At 41.1% G+C, this 19,914-nt stretch overlaps 1 protein-coding gene across 5 annotated transcripts in view; it reads right to left on the bottom strand.

Annotated features, from left to right (window-relative positions):
• Positions 1–19,914, bottom strand: part of ADGRE2 (adhesion G protein-coupled receptor E2) — a 121,924-nt gene that overhangs the window by 53,957 nt on the left and 48,053 nt on the right. For 4 of the 5 annotated variants that reach the window (XM_057311568.1, XM_057311567.1, XM_044379988.3 and 1 more), the window contains exons 18-19: positions 15,761–15,929; positions 15,565–15,675 (exon numbers count right to left, since the gene is read on the bottom strand). In XM_057311568.1, coding sequence (XP_057167551.1) covers positions 15,565–15,675; positions 15,761–15,929 — 280 coding nt within the window. Of the gene's footprint in view, positions 1–8,300; positions 9,666–15,564; positions 15,676–15,760; positions 15,930–19,914 lie in introns of those variants that run through there. The other variant, XM_026488038.4, reaches the window with a different exon arrangement.

Genomic DNA, 19,914 nt, shown 5'->3' with positions numbered 1-19,914 from the left:
TACCAAAAGATTGAAATTATCCCCTGCATATTCTCAGACCACAACGCTCTGAAATTGGAACTCAACCACAAGGAAAAATTTGGAAGAAACTCAAACACTTGGAGACTAAGAACCATCCTGCTCAGGAATGACTCGATAAACCAGGAAATCAAAAATCACATGAAACAATTTATGGAGACCAATGAGAATGAAAATACAACAGTCCAAAATCTATGGGATACGGCAAAGGCAGTCCTAAGGGGGAAATACATAGCCATCCAAGCCTCACTCAAAAGAATAGAAAAATCTAAAATGCAGTTTTTATATTCTCACCTCAAGAAGCTGGAACAGCAACAGAGGGACAGGCCTAATCCACGCACGAGGAAGCAGTTGACCAAAATTAAAGCTGAAATCAATCAAGCAGAAACCAGAAGTACAGTAGAGCAGATCAACAGGACTAGAAGCTGGTTCTTGGAGAGAATCAATAAAATTGACAGACCACTGGCAAGACTTATCCAAAAGAAAAGAGAAAGGACCCAGATTATTAAAATTATGAATGAAAAAGGAGAGGTCACGACGAACACCATTGAAATTGGAAGGATTATTAGAAATTTTTATCAACAGCTATATGCCAATAAACTAAGCAATCTGGAAGAGATGGAATCCTTCCTGGAAACCTATAAACTACCAAGATTGAAAAAGGAAGAAATTGATTTCTTAAACAGGCCAATTAATTATGAAGAAATTGAGTCAGTGATAAACAACCTTCCAAAGAACAAAACTCCAGGCCCGGATGGTTTTCCTGGGGAATTCTACCAAACATTCAAAGAAGAAATAATACCTATTCTCCTAAAGCTATTTCAAAAAATAGAAACAGAAGGAAAGCTACCAAACTCATTCTATGAGGCCAATATTACCTTGATCCCCAAACCAGGCAAAGACCCCCTCAAAAAGGAGAATTACAGACCGATTTCCCTAATGAATATGGACGCCAAAATCCTCAACAAGATACTTGCTAATAGAATCCAACAGTTCATTAAAAGGATTATCCACCACGATCAAGTGGGATTCATACCTGGGATGCAAGCGTGGTTCAATATTCGCAAATCAATCAGCGTGATACATCATATCAACAAGAAAAGACTCAAGAACCATATGATCCTCTCAATCGATGCCGAAAAAGCATTTGACAAAATACAGCATCCTTTCCTGATTAAAACCCTTCAGAGTGTAGGAATAGAAGGTACATTTCTCAATCTCATAAAAGCCATCTATGAAAAGCCTACTGCAAATATTATTCTCAATGGGGAAAAGCTGGAAGCCTTTCCCTTAAGATCAGGAACACGACAAGGATGCCCACTCTCGCCACTATTATTCAACATAGTACTAGAAGTCCTTGCAACAGCAATCAGACAACAAAAAGGGACCAAAGGTATTCAAATCGGCAAAGAAGAAGTCAAAATGTCTCTCTTCGCAGACGACATGATACTCTATATGGAAAACCCAAAAGAAGCCACTCCCAAACTATTAGAAGTTATAGAGCAATTCAGTAACGTGGCGGGATACAAAATCAATGTTCAGAAATCAGTTGCATTTCTGTACACGAATAATGAGAATGAAGAAAGAGAAATTAGGGAATCCATCCCATTTACAATAGCACCAAAAACCATGCGTTACCTTGGAATTAACTTAACCAGAGACGTAAAGGACCTTTATTCTAGAAACTATAAATCACTCTTAAAAGACATTGAGGAAGACATAAAAAGATGGAAAGATATTCCATGCTCATGGATCGGAAGAATTAACATAGTTAAAATGTCCATGCTACCCAGAGCAATCTACACTTTCAATGCTATCCCGATCAAAATACCGAGGACATTTTTCAAAGAACTGGAACAAATAGTCCTTAAATTTGTATGGAACCAGAAAAGACCCCAAATCTCCAAGGAACTGTTGAAAAGGAAAAACAAAGCTGGAGGCATCACAATGCCGGATTTCGAGCTGTACTACAAAGCTGTGATCACAAAGACAGCATGGTACTGGCACAAAAACAGACACATAGACCAATGGAACAGAATAGAGAGCCCAGAAATGGACCCTCAGCTCTTTGGGCAACTAATCTTTGATAAAGCAGGAAAAAACATCCGGTGGGAAAAAGACAGTCTCTTCAATAAATGGTGCTGGGAAAATTGGACAGCCTCATGCAAAAGAATGAAACTTGACCACTATCTCACACCATACACAAAAATAAACTCCAAATGGATGAAAGACCTCGATGTGAGACAGGAATCCATCAAAATTCTAGAGGAGAACATAGGCAGCAACCTCTACGACATCGGCCAAAGCAATCTTTTTCAAGATACATCCCCAAAGGCAAGAGAAACAAAAGATAAAATGAATTTATGGGACTTCATCAAGATTAAAAGTTTCTGCACAGCCAAGGAAACAGTCAGAAAAACTAAGAGGCAGCCCACGGAATGGGAGAAGATATTTGCAAATGACACTACAGATAAAGGACTGGTATCCAAGATCTACAAAGAACTTCTCAAACTCAATACACGAGAAACAAATAAACAAATCAAAAAATGGGCAGAAGATATGAACAGACACTTTTCCAATGAAGACATACAAATGGCTAACAGACACATGAAAAAATGTTCAAAATCATTAGCCATCAAGGAAATTCAAATCAAAACCACACTGAGATACCACCTTACACCAGTGAGAATGGCAAAAATAGACAAGGCAAGAAAAAACAATTGTTGGAGAGGATGTGGAGAAAGGGGATCCCTCCTACATTGTTGGTGGGAATGCAAGTTGGTACAGCCACTCTGGAAAACTGTGTGGAGGTCCCTTAAAAAGTTAAAAATTGAGCTACCCTATGATCCAGCCATTGCACTACTGGGTGTTTACCCCAAAGATACAGATGTAGTGAAGAGAAGGGCCATATGCACCCCAATGTTCATAGCAGCAATGTCCACAATAGCTAAATCGTGGAAGGAGCCGAGATGCCCTGCAACAGATGACTGGATTAAGAAGTTGTGGTCCATATATACAATGGAATATTACTCAGCAATCAGAAAGAACGAGTTCTCAACATTTGCTACAACATGGACGGCACTGGAGGAGATAATGCTTAGTGAAATAAGTCAAGCAGAGAAAGACAACTATCATATGATTTCTCTCATCTATGGAACATAAGAACTAGAATGATCAGTAGGGGAAGAAAGGGATAAAGAAAGGGGGGGTAATCAGAAGGGGGAATGAAACATGAGAGACTATGGACTATGAGAAACAAACTGAGGGCTACAGAGGGGAGGGGGGTGGGGGAATGGGATAGACCGGTGATGGGTAGTAAGGAGGGCACATATTGCATGGTGCACTGGGTGTTATACACAACTAATGAATCATCGAGTCTTACATCGAAAACCGGGGATGTACTGTATGGTGACTAACATAATATAATAAAAAATCATTATTAAAAAAAAAAGAAAGAAAGAAATGTTGCAATTCTACAAATACAAAAGCAACCACATTTTGAAGGCAGGAGGTACAGAGACGTAGAGCAGCCTGAGCAATATGTCAAAGGATACCTTGAAGGGGAGGGAATCAGATTAAGGAGGCTACCGCAAAGGATTATAAGTAGAAGAGTGCAAAATTGAAATCAGATCTCATTTGTTTTAACAAGCAGACCAAAATACACCCAGGGTCTAGCTTTTGTTTTCTTCTGTTTTCTTTCTTCTTTGATTCTTTTATTTCATTATGTTTTTGTTTTCTTCTGGTTTGTTTGGTTTTGGTTTGTTGTTGTTGTTATTGTTCTCCTTTCTTTCTCTTTCTTCTATTCTTTTCTAGACATAATGATGAGACAGAGAAATTCACACCAAAAGAAAGAACAGGAGATAGTACTCACTAACAGCGATTTAATCACTATGGGTATGTCACATGTCCAAATAGAAACTAAACAATGATTATAAAGATACTAGCTGAACTTGAAAAAAGCATAGAAGACACTAGAGAATCCCTTACTGGAGAAATAAAAGAACTAAAATCGAATCAGATTGAAATTAAAAATTCTGTTACTGAGACGCAGTCACAAATGGAGGCTCTAACAGCAAAAATAAATGAGGGAAAAGAGTGAGTGAGTGATATAGAAGACAAAATGATAGAGAATAAAGAAACTGAGAAAAAGAGAGAGAGACAACTACTGGATCACCAGGGGAGAATTTGAGAGATAAGTGAGACCATAAAGCAAAACAATATTAGAATAATTGGAGTCCCAGAAGAACAGGAAAGAGACGGGGGCAGAAGGTATATTGGAGCAAATCATGGCCAAGAACTCTAATCTAGGGAAGGAAATAGGCATTCAAATCTAGGAAGTTCAGAGAGCACTCCCCTTAAAATCAATAAAAATAGACCAACATCCCAACTTGTAATAGTGGAGCAGGCAAATTTCAGAGATAAAGAGAAAATCCTGAAAGTAGATGAGGACAAGAAGTCCTTAACCTATAAGGGTAAAAACATAAGGCTGGCAGCAGACCTGTCCACAGACACCTGGCAGGCCAGAAAGACTGGCATGATATATTCAGGGTACTACGTGAGAATAACATGCAGCAAAGAATACATTACCCAGCAAGGCTGCCATTCAAAGTGGAAGGAGAGATAAAGTGCTTCCAGGACAAACAGAAACTAAAATAATTTGTGATCAATAAACCAGGCTTGTGTGACATATTAAAGGGGATCCTATAAGCAAAGAGAGAGCTCAAAAATAACATAGCCCAGAAAGGAATAGGGACATAATACAGAAACAGTGACTTTTCAGCTAATACCTTGCCACTAAATCCATATCTTTCGATAGTTACTCTGAATATAAATGGGCTAAATGCTCCGATCAAAAGACACAGGATATCAGATTGGACAAAAAGCAAGACCCATTAATATGCTACAAGATGCTTGTTTTAGACCCAAAGGCACCATCAGGTTGAAAGTGACGAGTTGGAGAACCATTTATCGTGCTAACAGATATCAAAACAAAGCTGGGGTACCAATCCTTATATGAGAAAAAACTATATTTTAAAACAAAGATTGTAATAAGAGATAAATAAGGACACAATAACATAATAAAAGGGATTATTCAACAAGAATATTTAACAATTGTAAATATTTTGCTAATTTGGGAGCAGCCAATTATATAAAACAACTAATAATAAAATTAAAGAAATACATTGATGACAATAGTACAAAAGTACTAGGGGACTTTAACAACCCACTTATATATTTCTTCACTTATTTGTGGAAATAAGAAATAGCAAGGAGGACATTAAGAGAAGGAAGGTAAAAATGAAGGGGGGAAATCAGAGGGTGAGATGAATCATGAGAGACTATGGACTCCAGGAAACAAACTGAGGGTTTTAGAGGGGAGGGAATGGGTTAGCCCGGTGATGGGTATTAAGGAGGGCACATGTTGCATGGAGCACTGGGTGTTTTATGCAAACAATGAATCATGGAACACTACATCAAAAGCTAATGATGTACTGTATGGTGACTAAGATATCATAATAAAAAAATAAAATAAAATAATAATCATGTTTCTGGTCTTGAACAGAAAAAAAAACTAATGAGGTACTGTATGGTGACTAATATAACATAATAAAAGAATTTTAAATAAATAAATAAATAAATAAATAAATAAATAAATAAATAAAATGTCTGTGGTACCCAAAGCAATTTACACATTCAGTGCAATCCCCATCAAAATACCATCAGCAGTTTTCCCAGAGCTAGAACAAACAAACTTAAAATTTGTGTGGAACCAAAAAAGACAGCAAGTAGCCAAAGGAATGTTGAAAAAGAAAACAAAAGCCAGAGGTATCACAATTCTGGACTTCACGTTGCACTGCAAAGTTGTAATCATTAAGACAGTTTGGTATTGGCACAAAAACAGAGACACATAAATCAATGGAATAGAAGAGAGAACACAAAAATGAATCCTCAACTCAATGGTCAACTAATCTTTGACAAAGCAGGAAAGAATATCCAATGGAAAAAGACAGTCTCTTCAACAAGTGGTGTTGGGAAAATTGGACAACCACATGCAGAAGAATGAATCTGGACCACTTTCTTACACCATCCCCAAAAATAAACTCAAAATGGATGAAAGACCTAAATGTAAGACAGGAATCCATCAAAATCCTAGAGAACACAGGCAGCAACTTCTTCGACCTCGAGTACAGCAACTTCTTGCAAGACATGTCTCCAAAGGCAAGGGAAACAAAAGCAAAAATGAACTTTTGGGATTTCATCAAGTTTAAACTTCTGCACAGCAAAGGAAATAGTCAACAAAACTAAAAGGCAACCCGCAGAATGGGAGAAGATATTTGCAAATGACATATCAGATAAAGGGCTAGTATCTAAGATCTCTAAAGAACTTATCAAACTCAACACCCAAAGAATTCAGTCAAGAAATTGGCAGAAGACATGAACAGACATTTCTCCAAAGAAGACATACAAATAGACAACAGACACATAAAAATATGCTCAACATCACTTGACATCGGGAATATCCATATCAAAACCACAGTGAGATACCACCTCACACAGTCAGAATGCCTAAATTTAACAAGTCAGGGAACAGCAGATGTTGACGAGGATACAGAACAAGGAGAAAACTCTTACACTGTTAGAGGGAATGCAAGCTGATACAGCCACTCTGGAAAACAGTCTGGAGGTTCCTCAAGAAGTTACAAATAGAGCTACCCTACAACCCAGAAACTGCACTACTTGGTATTTTCCAAGCAATACAAGCATAGTGATCTGAAGGGGTACCTGAACCAAAATATTTATAGCAGCAATGTCCACAATAGCCAAACTATGGAAAGAGCCCAGATGTCCATCAACAGATGAATGAATAAAGAAGAGGTGGTATATATTTATACAATTTAATATTACTCAGCCATCAAAAAGAATGAAGTCTTGCCATTTGCAACAGCATGGATGGAATTAAGTGTATTATGTTAAGTAAAATGATTCAGTTAAAGATAAATACCATATGAGTTCACTCATACATGGAATTTAAGAAACAAAACAGATGAACATGGGGAAAGGGAAGGGGAAGAAATAAGATGAAAATTGAGAGGGAGGAAAACCATATGAGATGCTGAAATCTAGGAAACCAACTGAGGGTTGCTGGAGGGAGGTGGGTGCGGGGATGTGGTAATTAGATTTGGGGCATTAAGGAGGGCAATTGGTGTAATGAGCACTGGGTGTTGTATACAACTGATTAATCACTAAATTCTACCTATGAAACTAAAAGGTAAACAAAGGGACAAATGCTGGGATCAGCCTCCCAAACCATATCCTAGGGATGCACCCATCAGTTGACCCTAGTGATCCTTCCCACCTGCCCTCCCCAGCCAGGGTTTGCTCCACATCTGCCATGTCCCCACAGACACAGCATCCCCTAGGACACAGTTGCTACTATACTGCATGTTCCCTTACTTCTGGTTTCCCACCTTACAGATTGTCGTGGACTAAATGTTTGTGATCCTCTACCCAATTCATATGTTGAATCCCAAGCCACCCCCCCATGTGTGGTATTTGCTGATGGGGTCTTTGGAAGATAACTAGAATGAGATGAGAGTGGGGCCCTTAGATGGGATTAGTGCCTTTTTAAGAAGAGACCTGTGAGAGATGCCTGGGTCGTTCAGTCCGTTGAGCATCTGCCCTCGGTTCAGGTCATGATCCAAGGGACCTGAGATCGAGTCCCATGTTGGGCTCCTTGCTCAGAAAGCAGCCTGCTGCACCCCTGCTTGTTCTCATTCTCTCTCTCTCTCTCTCTCTCTCTCTCTCTCTCACAGACACACACACACACACACATAAATAAAGAAAATGTTAGAAAAGAAAAAAGAAGAGATACCTGAGAGTTTTTTTTTCACTTTACACTTGAGAGTCAGAAAAGGCCATGGGAGCACACAATGAGAAGGTAGTCAGAAAGAGTGTTGTTTCAGCCCCCCAGTCTATGGTATTTTGTTATGGAGTCTAAGCTAATACACAGGTCCTTGGGATTCCCTGACACGGGAATCAAGTCTGACTTGTTCATTTCCATTTCTTTCAATTTAGCACCATGCCTTTAAGAGTAAGTACTTATCAAATATTTGAAAAATGGTGTGGGATGAAGAGCTCCCCGACCTTCCTAGGACACAGGTCAGCAAACTATAGCCCATGGGCCAAATCTGGCTCACCACCAGTTTTGTACAGCACACAAGGTAAGAATACCCTCTACGTTTTTTAACAGGTGAAAAAATCAAAAGAAGAATGAAATTTCATGTCATGTGGACATTCAATGAAAGTCTGTGTCCAAAAATAAAGTTTTATTAAAACACAGTCATGATCATTCATTATACAGGTTTTCATGCTACAATGGCAGAGTTAAATTGTTGCTATAGATTCTAGCCATGATGGTTAATTTCATATGTGTCAACTTTACTGAGCCACAGGATGCCGGATAGCTGGTTAAACAGGAATTCTGGGTGCATCTGTAAGGGTGTTTCCAGGAGAGATTAGCATGTGAGTTGGATGGGGTTAAAGAGAAGGCCCTTTCCAAGGTGGATGGGCATCATCCAGTCCCTTGAGGGCCTGATAAAATAAAAATTGGAGGAAGATTGAATTAACTCAGCCTGATGGTTTAACTGGAACATCCATCTTTTAGAATCAACACACCTGGTTCTCAGGCCTTCAGACACAGAATGGAATCTACACCATCAGCTCTCAGGCTCTCAGGCCTTCAAACTACACCACTGTCTTCCTGAGTCTCCAGCTTGCAGATAGCAGATTGTGGGACTTAGCTCCATAATCATGTGAGTCCATACCTTATTATAACTTGATTCACAAAAACACGTGTGTGTGTGTGTGCGTGTGTGTGTGTCCAGTGGTTCTATTTCTCTGGACAACCCTGCCTAAAACACTGGCCCACAAAGTCGAAAACATACATATCATGATCTGAGTTTTCAAACTATCTGTATCATCATGTGAGGATTAAACACGATGGTGTCTGTGAAATGGATTATACTTCAATTGTTCAGCTATAGAGATGTGATTTGTAGGAATCTTTCAGCCTCTGAGTCGACTCTAGCTGCAAAAATCACTTTATTGCCCCCCTGAAATCTCTATGAAGGCAAAACCTGTGTCTCCCTTGGTCTCAGCCTTAGACCTAGTGAGAAATCAATATCTTTGAATGAGTGAATAATTAAACCCACAGAAAGCAGAACAAAGAAATTTCAAAATCCATACTATGGTGTGAACTTTTCCATTCTTATGGATGGTTTTGGTAGGAAAATCTGTTGAGTTGGGTTTTCCTGCTCATAGATGTTCAGCATCTGGAAGAGACTTTGTAGGAAGGAGAGGCTTCCAAAAAATACGTAACCCAAAGTGACCAAGAAATTGAGCCACATCTGGCCCTTTATATGTTGAAAGTTTTCTGAGCACACTGAAGGACACAGAAAAATTCCAAATTTTGCAGATCTTGAGTGTCAAACATGATTGACTTCTTTCACATTGTGGACATGGTGACATGGTGAATTTTTTGAAACACACACAACAAAGTCTTGTTTATCCTCTCAATGGCTCAGAGAATAACAGTTCCAGTTTTCCATGGGATAAGTGGATATAAGTCAAGATATCTTTTAATTCACCTAGAAAAAATAATATTTAGAAATGTCATAAAAGACTATAGAGAGATAATTCGAAAGATTCCTTTGGGGCATCCCGGTGGCTCAGTCAGTTACACGTCTGACCCTTGGTTTCAGCTCAGGTCATGATGAGAGTTGTGAGATCGAGCTCCATGGGGGGCTCCATGCTAAGCATGGAGTCTGCTTGAGATTCTCTCTCCCTCTCCCTCTGCCCCTCCCACTCATGCTCTCTCTCTCCCTCTAAATTAATAAATAAATATTTTTTAAAAGTTTCCTTTGAAAAAAGAAATAAAAATTTAATGAAGCGTTCAATCACAAAATTTCCTTGCCAGGTGAACATGGCAGAGGAAGATCAAAACACCATACTATATCTATATTACATTTGGTGAGACTCTGGTCTTCCCCAGAAGTCCCATCTCCCTACAAATCTTAACCCCCAAGTTACAGAAGATAAAACCAATGAAATATGCTACAGAAGAAAAAAAAGATCTGTCTCTTTCAAGATGTGTGTCCTGATCCTTCTGCTTCAATGTTTGTGAAATGCTGCTTTACATGTAGAGAAATAAAAGAGGGAAGGTGGGAAATTAACACAAGGTTGGAAATGTTACATGTTGTCAATCACCTCAGATGTAAAGGAAAAAACAATTAATTCTCCTTTTTCCCCCTTATCCTTTCCATTTCCATTTCCAATATGAGTTATTTTTTCCTGGGTCTACAGAAAGCTTAGTGTGATTTCTGGTGTTTGAGTTAGGCAACTTCACATGCTTATCTCTACCCAATAGGATTATAAAAATTATGCTTTGTGAAATTACTCAGAACTAAATGCAAGAGCATATATTGTGTTTTTCTTTTTTTTTTTTTTTTTTTAAGATTTTATTTATTTATTTGACAGAGATAGAGACAGCCAGCGAGAGAGGGAACACAAGCAGGGGGAGTGGGAGAGGAAGAAGCAGGCTCACAGTGGAGGAGCCTGATGTGGGGCTCGATCCCACAACGCCGGGATCACGCCCTGAGCCGAAGGCAGACGCCTAACCGCTGTGCCACCCAGGTGCCCCACTTGAACGGGGCTTCAAGAAGCCACAGAAGAGATGACAGGATGAGGGGGAGACACTCCTATATCTTCAAACACCAGAGGCACCAAATTTTAGGAGACAGGAGAAAATACGACATTAAAGAATGGATTTGCTTGGTCCTTTGCTCGCAGACAGTAGAAACAGCTGATCAGATGACTTACATTTTAGACCCCTTCCTTGGCTATCTGATGCCATTTTTGTCACAGAAAGTATGTTTCTTCACTGTGCAGATCATCTCAGGGGAGGGGGGTTGATATTTACTCAAACACTATAATACCAGGCAGATTCTGATGGTTCTATAATAAGCAAACCAAAACCATGTAGAGTAGACAGAGTAATGATTCTCCCAAAGGTGCCCAGATTCTCATCTCTGGATCCTGTGAATATGTATTTTGACATGGGAAAAAATGGACTTTCGAAATAAAATTAAGTATCTCAGATGAGAAGTGAGGCAGTATAATGACTAAGGTCCTTTTAAGGGAAAGAGGGAGACAGGAGAGTCAAAGACAGGAAAGGAGATACAACTGGCAATACCAGGGGGGAGAGAGAGAGAACGAGAGAGATTTGAAGATGCCGTACTGCAGGCTTTGAAAGGGAATGGAGCAAGGGGCAGTATCTAGGGAAAGCAGGAAGACTCTAGGTGCTGGAAAATGTGAGAAATCAAAAACTCTCCTAGAGGTTCCAGAAGGAACTCAGCTCTGCTCACCCCTTGATTTTACTCCCATAAGATCATTTGAACCTTTGAACTTCTAGAGCTATAAGATATATGTTTGTGCTTTTTTTAAAGATGTGCTTATTTGTTTTTTTATTATGTTCAGTTAGCCAGCATATAGTATATCATTAGTTTTTGATGTAGTGTCCAATGATTCATCAGTTGCACGTAATCATGGGAAACAGTATGGAGGTTCCACAAGATATTGAAAATAGAGCTACCCTACCGCCCAGCAATTGCACTACTAGGTATTTATCCCAAAGATACAGATGTAGTGAAAAGGGAGGCACATCACCCCAAAGTTCATAGCAGCAATGGTTTACTTATTTTTTTGAGAGAGAGAGAGTGTGTGTGCAGTGGGGGAGGGGAGGGAGAGAGAATCTCAAGCAGACTTGACACTGAGCATGGAGCCCACTGCAGGGCTGGATCTCAGGACGCTGAGATCATGACCTGAGCTGAAATCAAGAGTCAGATGCTTAACGAACTGAGCCACCAAAAGACCCCTAATGATTGTGTGGTTTCTAGCAATAAGTCTGTGATAACTTGTTACAACAGAACAAGGAAACTAATACAACTGAAGTATATATGTGGAAACATCATTTTCTGGGATTCTGGAGTGAGGGAAGCTCAGATCCTATTCAGGGACTCCTAGGTTCTAGCTCCAAGGGATGAGGATATGGCCTTGCTGAGGCTGAGCTAACTAAAGAACATGGAGGTTAAGTACTGTGAGCATTCCCGAAACAGAAAGGTAGAGACTGTTTGTTACATTCTTCCTGATTAAGTGCAAGCCCCAAGTGGGATGGGGCTGTGACACAGCCAGAATGGAACATCTTCGATCTGTGGGGCCCTCCCCTTGTGTGATGGCCTCAGCTGTACTGAGGGATGTTACATTAGCTCCTGCTTGGTTACATTCCCCATCCTTGGCTGAATCAACGTTTACAATGTGTGTGGGAGATGTTCAGCCCCCTCCCACCAATGCATGAGCCACCCGAAAACCTACACATGGAAGCAAGTAATTAGTTCCGATTGAGTAAATTTAAGAAAACTGTCTCCTGTAGGGAAAAGAAAAGGAGACAACGGAAGATTTACGATGTTTAGCAATTTGACCCAGTTCACATACAAGCGCTTGAGAGAGGTGGTGTTTCGTTCCAGACTTGTTTCAGTCTGGGAACTAAGATCTACGTGATGCTCATGGATCATAAGGAGATAGTTGGGTCTTAATAAGTAGACGTGATGGTCAATAAAAAACAATGGGGCAGAGAATTACCTTGATATTCCCAAGAGAAAGTGGCATCATAAACTAATCAGTTCTTTCATCTACTGTTTTCATAAATTCACTCATTCATTTATTCATTCACTTGTTTGCGCACTAGACAATTATCGAGCATGTGGAAAGATGCAAAGAGATTGGTGAGCAAGACAGTTCCTGCACCTTCTGCAGCTGCAGTTTGTTCATTTAACTTAATCAGTCGTGCAGCAATTAGGTACTGAGCATTTCTATGTGCCCGACCCTGTGTGAAATGCTGGGGGATACCTGAGATGGAAAAACCAACCTGGCACCTGTCAGGGCTGAAATCCAGAGGGAACACAGACACTAATGAAACAGTGAAAACCAAGAGTAAAGGACTCTTACAAATGCTCTGCAGGAAAGGCACAAGGGTATCAGAATTAAAAACAAGAGAATCTGACCTGATCTAAGAAGGAAGAGAAGGTTTCTTGGAGGAATGGGCGCATGAACTGAGATCTGAAGGTTTACCTCGTTTTGAGTCATGGAAAACAAAAGAGTGTTTCAAGGAGAAGGAGTAGAGGGAGTATGTTGAATTCTTTGTTCGAAAGAGACACAGTGAATTTTAAAAATTGAAAGAAATCTGAGGAGGCCAAAATAATGGTGAGTTTATGGTACATGAAGCTGGAGAGGTAAGCAGAAGACAACCCAAGCAAATACTCATTGATTTTAGGATTGGGGGTTTGATCCTACATGTAAGGAGTTTAACAAAGGAGTGACTTTATTTTATTTCTGTTTTGAAAAGGTCCCTCTGACTTGTGTATAAAGGATGCACAAGAAGCTGATAAGAGTAGAAAGCAGTGGCCAGGTAGGATACAGCAGTGGCTCAACCAAGCAAAAATGGCATCCTGCTAAGGAGGGGTGATGAAGATTAAGCCAGCAGGAAATACTGTGGACATATTGAGAAGATAAAAACAACAAGGACTGGATAGTGGGTAGGCTGTGGTGGGAAATAAAATCATTGTTGAGCGTAACTTTTATGATCCAGATTAGTGCCAGAGGATGATCGAGTACCATCAACAGAGAAAAAGACGTCATGGGAAAGGTCATGGGAAAGGATAAATTGGGGTAGAGATTGCAACTCTTCTGCTGAAAGGCTGAGCTAACGATGTCTTCAAGATATGAGAAATAAGAAGCCAGAAATAGTCATCTAGATCTCAGAGATCAGAGCAAGAGAAACATATATGGCCATCGTTTGTGTCTAGTGGTAATTAATCTAAAAAATAGATGCTATTGTCCAGGAGGAGAGAATTTAATGAGGACTGAAGTTGTTCTGGAACTGATCCATTGGATAGAGCTATAAAGGGAACAAAGAGAGAATGGAAGAATGACATAGAAGGGTGTGTGAGTAGAATCTAGACAGAATAAGGATGGAGTGTTTCATGAGAAAGGATGAATAGTCAGAAGTTGCTGAGAAAACTTTTAGGGACAGGGAGATCATTGTAGGTCCAAGAGATGTTTGTTTGGGTGGCACGATGTGGGAAAGAAACCATATTTGGAAGGGTTGAGGGAGGAGGGAGTAAGTTTAAGGCAAGGAAATGGAGACAGAAAGTCAACTCTTGCCTGGTAGTAACAGAGGGGCAAGTAATCCATGTTTTTAAGATAGAGGAGAACCAACCATTTTTCCAGGACTATGGGAAGAATATTGTTGAGACGGTGCTAGAGGGAAGGGAAGAGAGAGAGGAAGAATGCGTGAACAATAATTTAAAGATAATTGATAAGGTATAAAGGATGGGATCCAAAGAGCAGATGGAAGCACTCTTGCTAGAGGAACAAAGAAATTGCATCAATGATCTGGAATGTGGGCAGGATGCATGCTGATGTTTGGTTGGTCTGGCCAATGGCATAGAGCTCACAAAGTGTCATCATGATGACTCTGATTTTCTCTGTGAAATAGGTGGTGAGAACATTTGCTGAGAAAGGGGGGAAACACAGAAGATTCAGTGGCAGAACCAGTGCTAGTGGAGTTTTGGTGAATGGGGTAGTGCAGGAGGACTTCCTGGCAGCAGAGTAGGCTCCTTTAGATGGGAAGGGAGACTCAGGGGAGTCTTTAACAGAAAATGGAAGAGATGAGAAACCATAGGTGAAGAACTCAGTTCAGTCTAAACCAGTAAGTGTTGGTTCTGGATAACCATCCCCATGAATTTTCCCACGCCATACTGCTTTCCCTTCTTGGTTTTGCAGTGGGTAGAGTGCTGAAAATACCAGGCATCCTTATCAGAAAGTCCAAAAGGCCAGCTAATACTTCTGTTTAATTTATAAATATGTACATCCACTTCCCCCATGATTGCCTTTCTGGGGCTTGCTGCTCAGTGACTTTGAGTTATGGGTGGGTATAGAGAAAAAGGAGAGGACAACGTGGCCTGAGTGGAATGTGCATTGACACTTCCAATCACTGATTCCTGTTTACTTAGTTAGCCATGCCTGCCACATAGCAGGTGTTTCATGAGTGTTGATGTGTAAGAGTTAAGATGAACACAGTTCCCTAAGGAGCAAAATATATTCTTAAACAAACCTTTTTAAAAAGACAGTTGTAATAATTAAAGATTATTGAGAAGGCATGAATGATAGGATCCAAAGAGCAAGTGGAAGGAAGCATCATCTTCATAGATGAGTCCAAATGTTAAGAATTAATTAATAACTAAATTATTAACATTAAAGAAATAGGTAAAGAGTCAAAAAGCAAACCAAGTGATAAAAAAAAAAAAGCAAACCAAGTGTGAGCCACCCTGGGGCATCATCTGCTGCACACTAAAGTTGTTCAGCATGATAAGCATATGGTACTCAAGTGATCACTTAGTGAAGTGCTCCGAGAGCACTGCCTGATCTTACCATGCTGGGTTGGGAGGCATCAGACACGACCTTGCTGGACAGCGTGTATTTCTCAGACTCGGCTCTTGTTTTCCTGATCACTTTGAACCATTTCCCATATTGCTCCTGTACCTGCAGAGGAAATGTATGTTCTGGATCAGCTCACTGAGGGTAGTGAGGACAGGAAGGGCCCTGGGTGGGAGTTGGGCAGTGGTACCTGCTGGCTGAGGAGGCAGTACACCAGGAAGAGGAAGACGCCCTGCAGGCTGTTGACGATGGTGAAGAGGTAAGCCATGACGAGGGCAGCTGGGCCCACCTGCAGGACGCCCAGGCACCACGTGCAGCCCAGGATGAAGAGCTGAGCTGTGGCTTTAAATGTCAGCATCCTGGGTGGGAGGAGAAAGGAGGCTCATGACGCACCCGGGGCAACACAATGACAACCATTCTCCTCTCTACCCTATGGATTCTCCTTCCTTCCCCTGTTGGTGATGAGTTCTCAGACTGAATGGTGATCAGCTTAGATCTTTACTGTCTGTGAGCCCCTAAAAAAATGTCATGCTAAATGAAATGAGTCAAGCAGAGAAAGAAAATTATCATATGGTTTCACTCATTTGTGGAACATAAGGAATAGCAGGGAGATCAGTAGGAGACGGAAGGGAAGAATGAAGGAGGGTTAACAAAAGGGCGAATGAACCACAAGACACTATGGACTCCAGAAAACAGTCTGTGGGTTTTAGAGGGGAGGGGGTGGGGGACTGGGATAGGCTGGTGATGAGTATTAAGGAGGCCATGTATTGCATGGAGCACTGGGTGTTATACGCAATGAATCGTGGAACACTACATCAAAAACCAATGATGTACTGTATGGTGACTAACTGTATGGTGATAACATAATAAAAGATTTAAATATATATATTATATGTATATATATGTATATATATACATATATATACATATATGTATATATATGTATATATATACATATATATATTATATGTATATATATGTATATATATTATGTATATATATACATATATATATTATATCAAAGAAAAAATGCCACGAGGGACCAGGGTGGAATTTTGATTCAGATTGAGAAGGATAGGGATACTTCATAATGAAGTTTCAAAAAAATTTATGACATCCATGGAGATCCTGAATTTCATTCATCCAAAACTACTGAGGAGCCATTTTGCATCAGGCTCTGTGCTGGGACCTGGGCATTAAAAAATAACAAAGGCAAGATTTCTATTTTCTTTGGGTTTTGTTTTGTTGTTTTTTTGTTTGTCTTTGTTTGTTTGTTTGTTTTAGAATCTGTCTTTATTTTTTTGTTTAAATTCAACTAGCCAAGGAAGATTTCTATTTTCATTTGGAAAGGATAATAATAGGAACATGGGGGGAGGCAAAAGATGGCGGAGGAGTAGGGGACCCCTTTTTCAGCTGGTCCCCCGAGTCGAGCTGGATAGGTACCAGACCAGCCTGAACATCCACAGAATCAGCCTGAGACGCAGGAAGATACATCTGGATCTCTACAACTGAACATCTCCAGCGCTGAGTATTGAGGTACAAAGCGGGGAGCCGTGAAACCACGCACAGATATCGGAAGATAAACGGAAGGCGGAGGGAGCCGCCCCGTTCGGGCGCCGGGAAGCGGAAGCCACCTGCACGGGGGAGTGGGCGGACTCACGGACGGCACCCGCGAGAGAGCGGACTGAGACCGGTGAGCTGGGAGCGCACGCCACCAGGCATCTCGTGGAACACCGGAATCCCGGTGCGCTCACAGGATCCAGACTGAGACCGGGAGCTCTGGGAGCCCGCGGGGGTGGCTGGCAGTGTTAGAAACACAAAGGACAGAGACGCGCTGGCCCTGGAAGTGAGGGCAGGGACGCTGGGTGTGGGGCGCACATCCCAGGACGCTGCAGGGTTGAGCAGCACCAACAGAAACAGAGTTAAAGTGGCCAGAACATCAGTGGAGAACGGGCCGCAATCCCTCTGTTCTGTGACAATTCAGCCTCTGCTGCTCTGACTCTCAGAAGAGGCATAGCAGACCGCCAGGGAAAGCCGCCAGAGAACAAAAGCCTGGAAATACTGGCTCACAGTGTGCCCATCCCCATCCCCCCTCTCAGGGGACAAGGAGACTCTACCCAAATAGGGTTGCCTGAGTATCGGCGCGGCAGGCCCCTCCCCCAGAAGGCAGGCTGAAAAATCAAGAAGCCTACATCCCTAAGACCCCTATAAAACAAGTGCACACTGCATGGGTCCCAGTCAATAATTTGGGCTCTGGACAACCCCACAACCTCTCCTCATCAGAATGACGAGAAGGAGAAATCCCCCCAGCAAAGAAAAGACAATGAGTCTGTGGCCTCTGCCACAGAACTGATGGATATGGATATAACCAAATTATCAGAAATGGAGTTCAGAGTAACAATGGTCAAGATGATGTGTAGACTTGAAAAAATATTAACGAAAATACTAACAAGAATATAGAATCTCTAAGGGTGGAAATGAGAGCGAATCTGGCAGAAATTAAAAATGCTATGAATTAAATGCAGTCAAAACTAGATGCTCTGACAGCCAGGGTGAATGAGGCAGAAGAACGAATTAGTGAATTGGAGCATGGGATGGTAGAAGAGAAAGCTAAAACAGAAACTTGGCTCAAAAAAATCCAATCTCAAGAATGTAGGTTACGGCAGATTACTGACTCAATGAAATGTTCCAATGTCAGAATCATCGGCATCCCCGAGGGGGTGAAGAAAGAGAGAGGTCTAGAAGAGATATTTGAACAAATTATACCTGAAAACTTCCTTAATCTAGCAAAGGAAACAAGCATTCGTGTCCAAAAGGTAGAGAGGACCCCTCCCAAGGTCAACCATGAAAAACCTATGTCAGGTCACATCATAGTGCACTTCGCAAATATTAGATCCAAGCATACAGTATTGAAAGTGGCCAGGGCAAAGAAATTTCTCACATACAGGGGCAAAAATATCAGAATTACATCAGACCTTTCTACACAGACCTGGAATGAGAGCAAGGGTTGGCAGGATATTTTCAAAGCTCTATCCAAGAAAAACATGGAGCCAAGGATACTTTATACAGCAAGACTGTCATTCAGAACTGATGGAAAGATAAGGACCTTCCAGGATCGCCAGACACTGACCAAATTTGTAACCCCAAAACCAGCCCTACAGGAGATATTAAGGGGGGTTCTATAAAAGTAAAAAGGACCCAAGAGTGATACAGAACAGAAAGTCACAATCTATAGAAACAAAGACTTTACAGGCAACATGACAACATTAAAATCATTTCTCTTAATAATCACTCTCAATCTGAACGGCCTCAATGCTCCCATAAAACGCCACAGGGTTGCAGATTGGGTAAAAAGACATGACCCGGGGCGACTGGGTGGCACAGCGGTCAAGCGTCTGCCTTCGGCTCAGGGCGTGATCCCGGTGTTATGGCTCTGATGAGCCTGCTTCTTCCTCTCCCACTCCCCCTGCTTGTGTTCCCTCTATGAGCCTGCTTCTTCCTCTCCCACTCCCCCTGCTTGTGTTCCCTCTCTCGCTGGCTGTCTCTATCTCTGTCAAATAAATAAATAAATAAAGTATTAAAAAAAAAAAAAAAAGCATGGGGCGCCTGGGTGGCGCAGCGGTTAAGCGTCTGCCTCCGGCTCAGGGCGTGATCCCAGTGTTATGGGATCGAGCCCCACATCAGGCTCCTCCACTATGAGCCTGCTTCTTCCTCTCCCACTCCCCCTGCTTGTGTTCCCTCTCTCACTGGCTGTCTCTTTCCTGTCGAATAAATAAATAAAATCTTTAAAAAAAAAAAAAAGCATGACCCAACCATTTGCTGTCTACAAGAGACTCATCTTGAAACTAAAGATATATCCAGACTGAAAGTGAAGGGATGGAAAACCATTTTTCATGCCAATGGGTCTCAAAAGAAAGCTGGGGTAGCAATTCTCATATCAGACAGATTGAATTTTAAACTAAGGACTGTAGTTAGAGATACAGAAGGGCACTATATTATTCTTAACGGATGTATCTAACAAGTGGATATGAGAATTATAAATATCTATGCCCCCAAGAGGAGAGCAGCAAGACACACAAGCCAACTCTTAACCAGACTAAAGAGACATATAGATAAAAATACGTTATTAGTAGGGGGCCTCAACACTCCACTATCAGCAATAGACAGATCACCTAAGCAGAAAATGAACAAAGAAACAAGAGCTTTGAATGACATACTGGACCAAATGGACCTCATAGATATATAGAGAACACTACAGCCCAGAACAACAGATTACTCATTCTTTTTGAATGCACATGGAACGTTCTCCAGAATAGACCATATATTGGGTCACAAAACAGGTCT

Source organism: Ursus arctos, unplaced genomic scaffold, assembly GCF_023065955.2.
Source record: "Ursus arctos isolate Adak ecotype North America unplaced genomic scaffold, UrsArc2.0 scaffold_14, whole genome shotgun sequence".
Classification (NCBI taxonomy): Eukaryota; Metazoa; Chordata; class Mammalia; order Carnivora; family Ursidae; genus Ursus; species Ursus arctos.
Note: the sequence above shows the minus strand (reverse complement) of the source record. Positions and strands in the feature narration are given on the sequence as shown.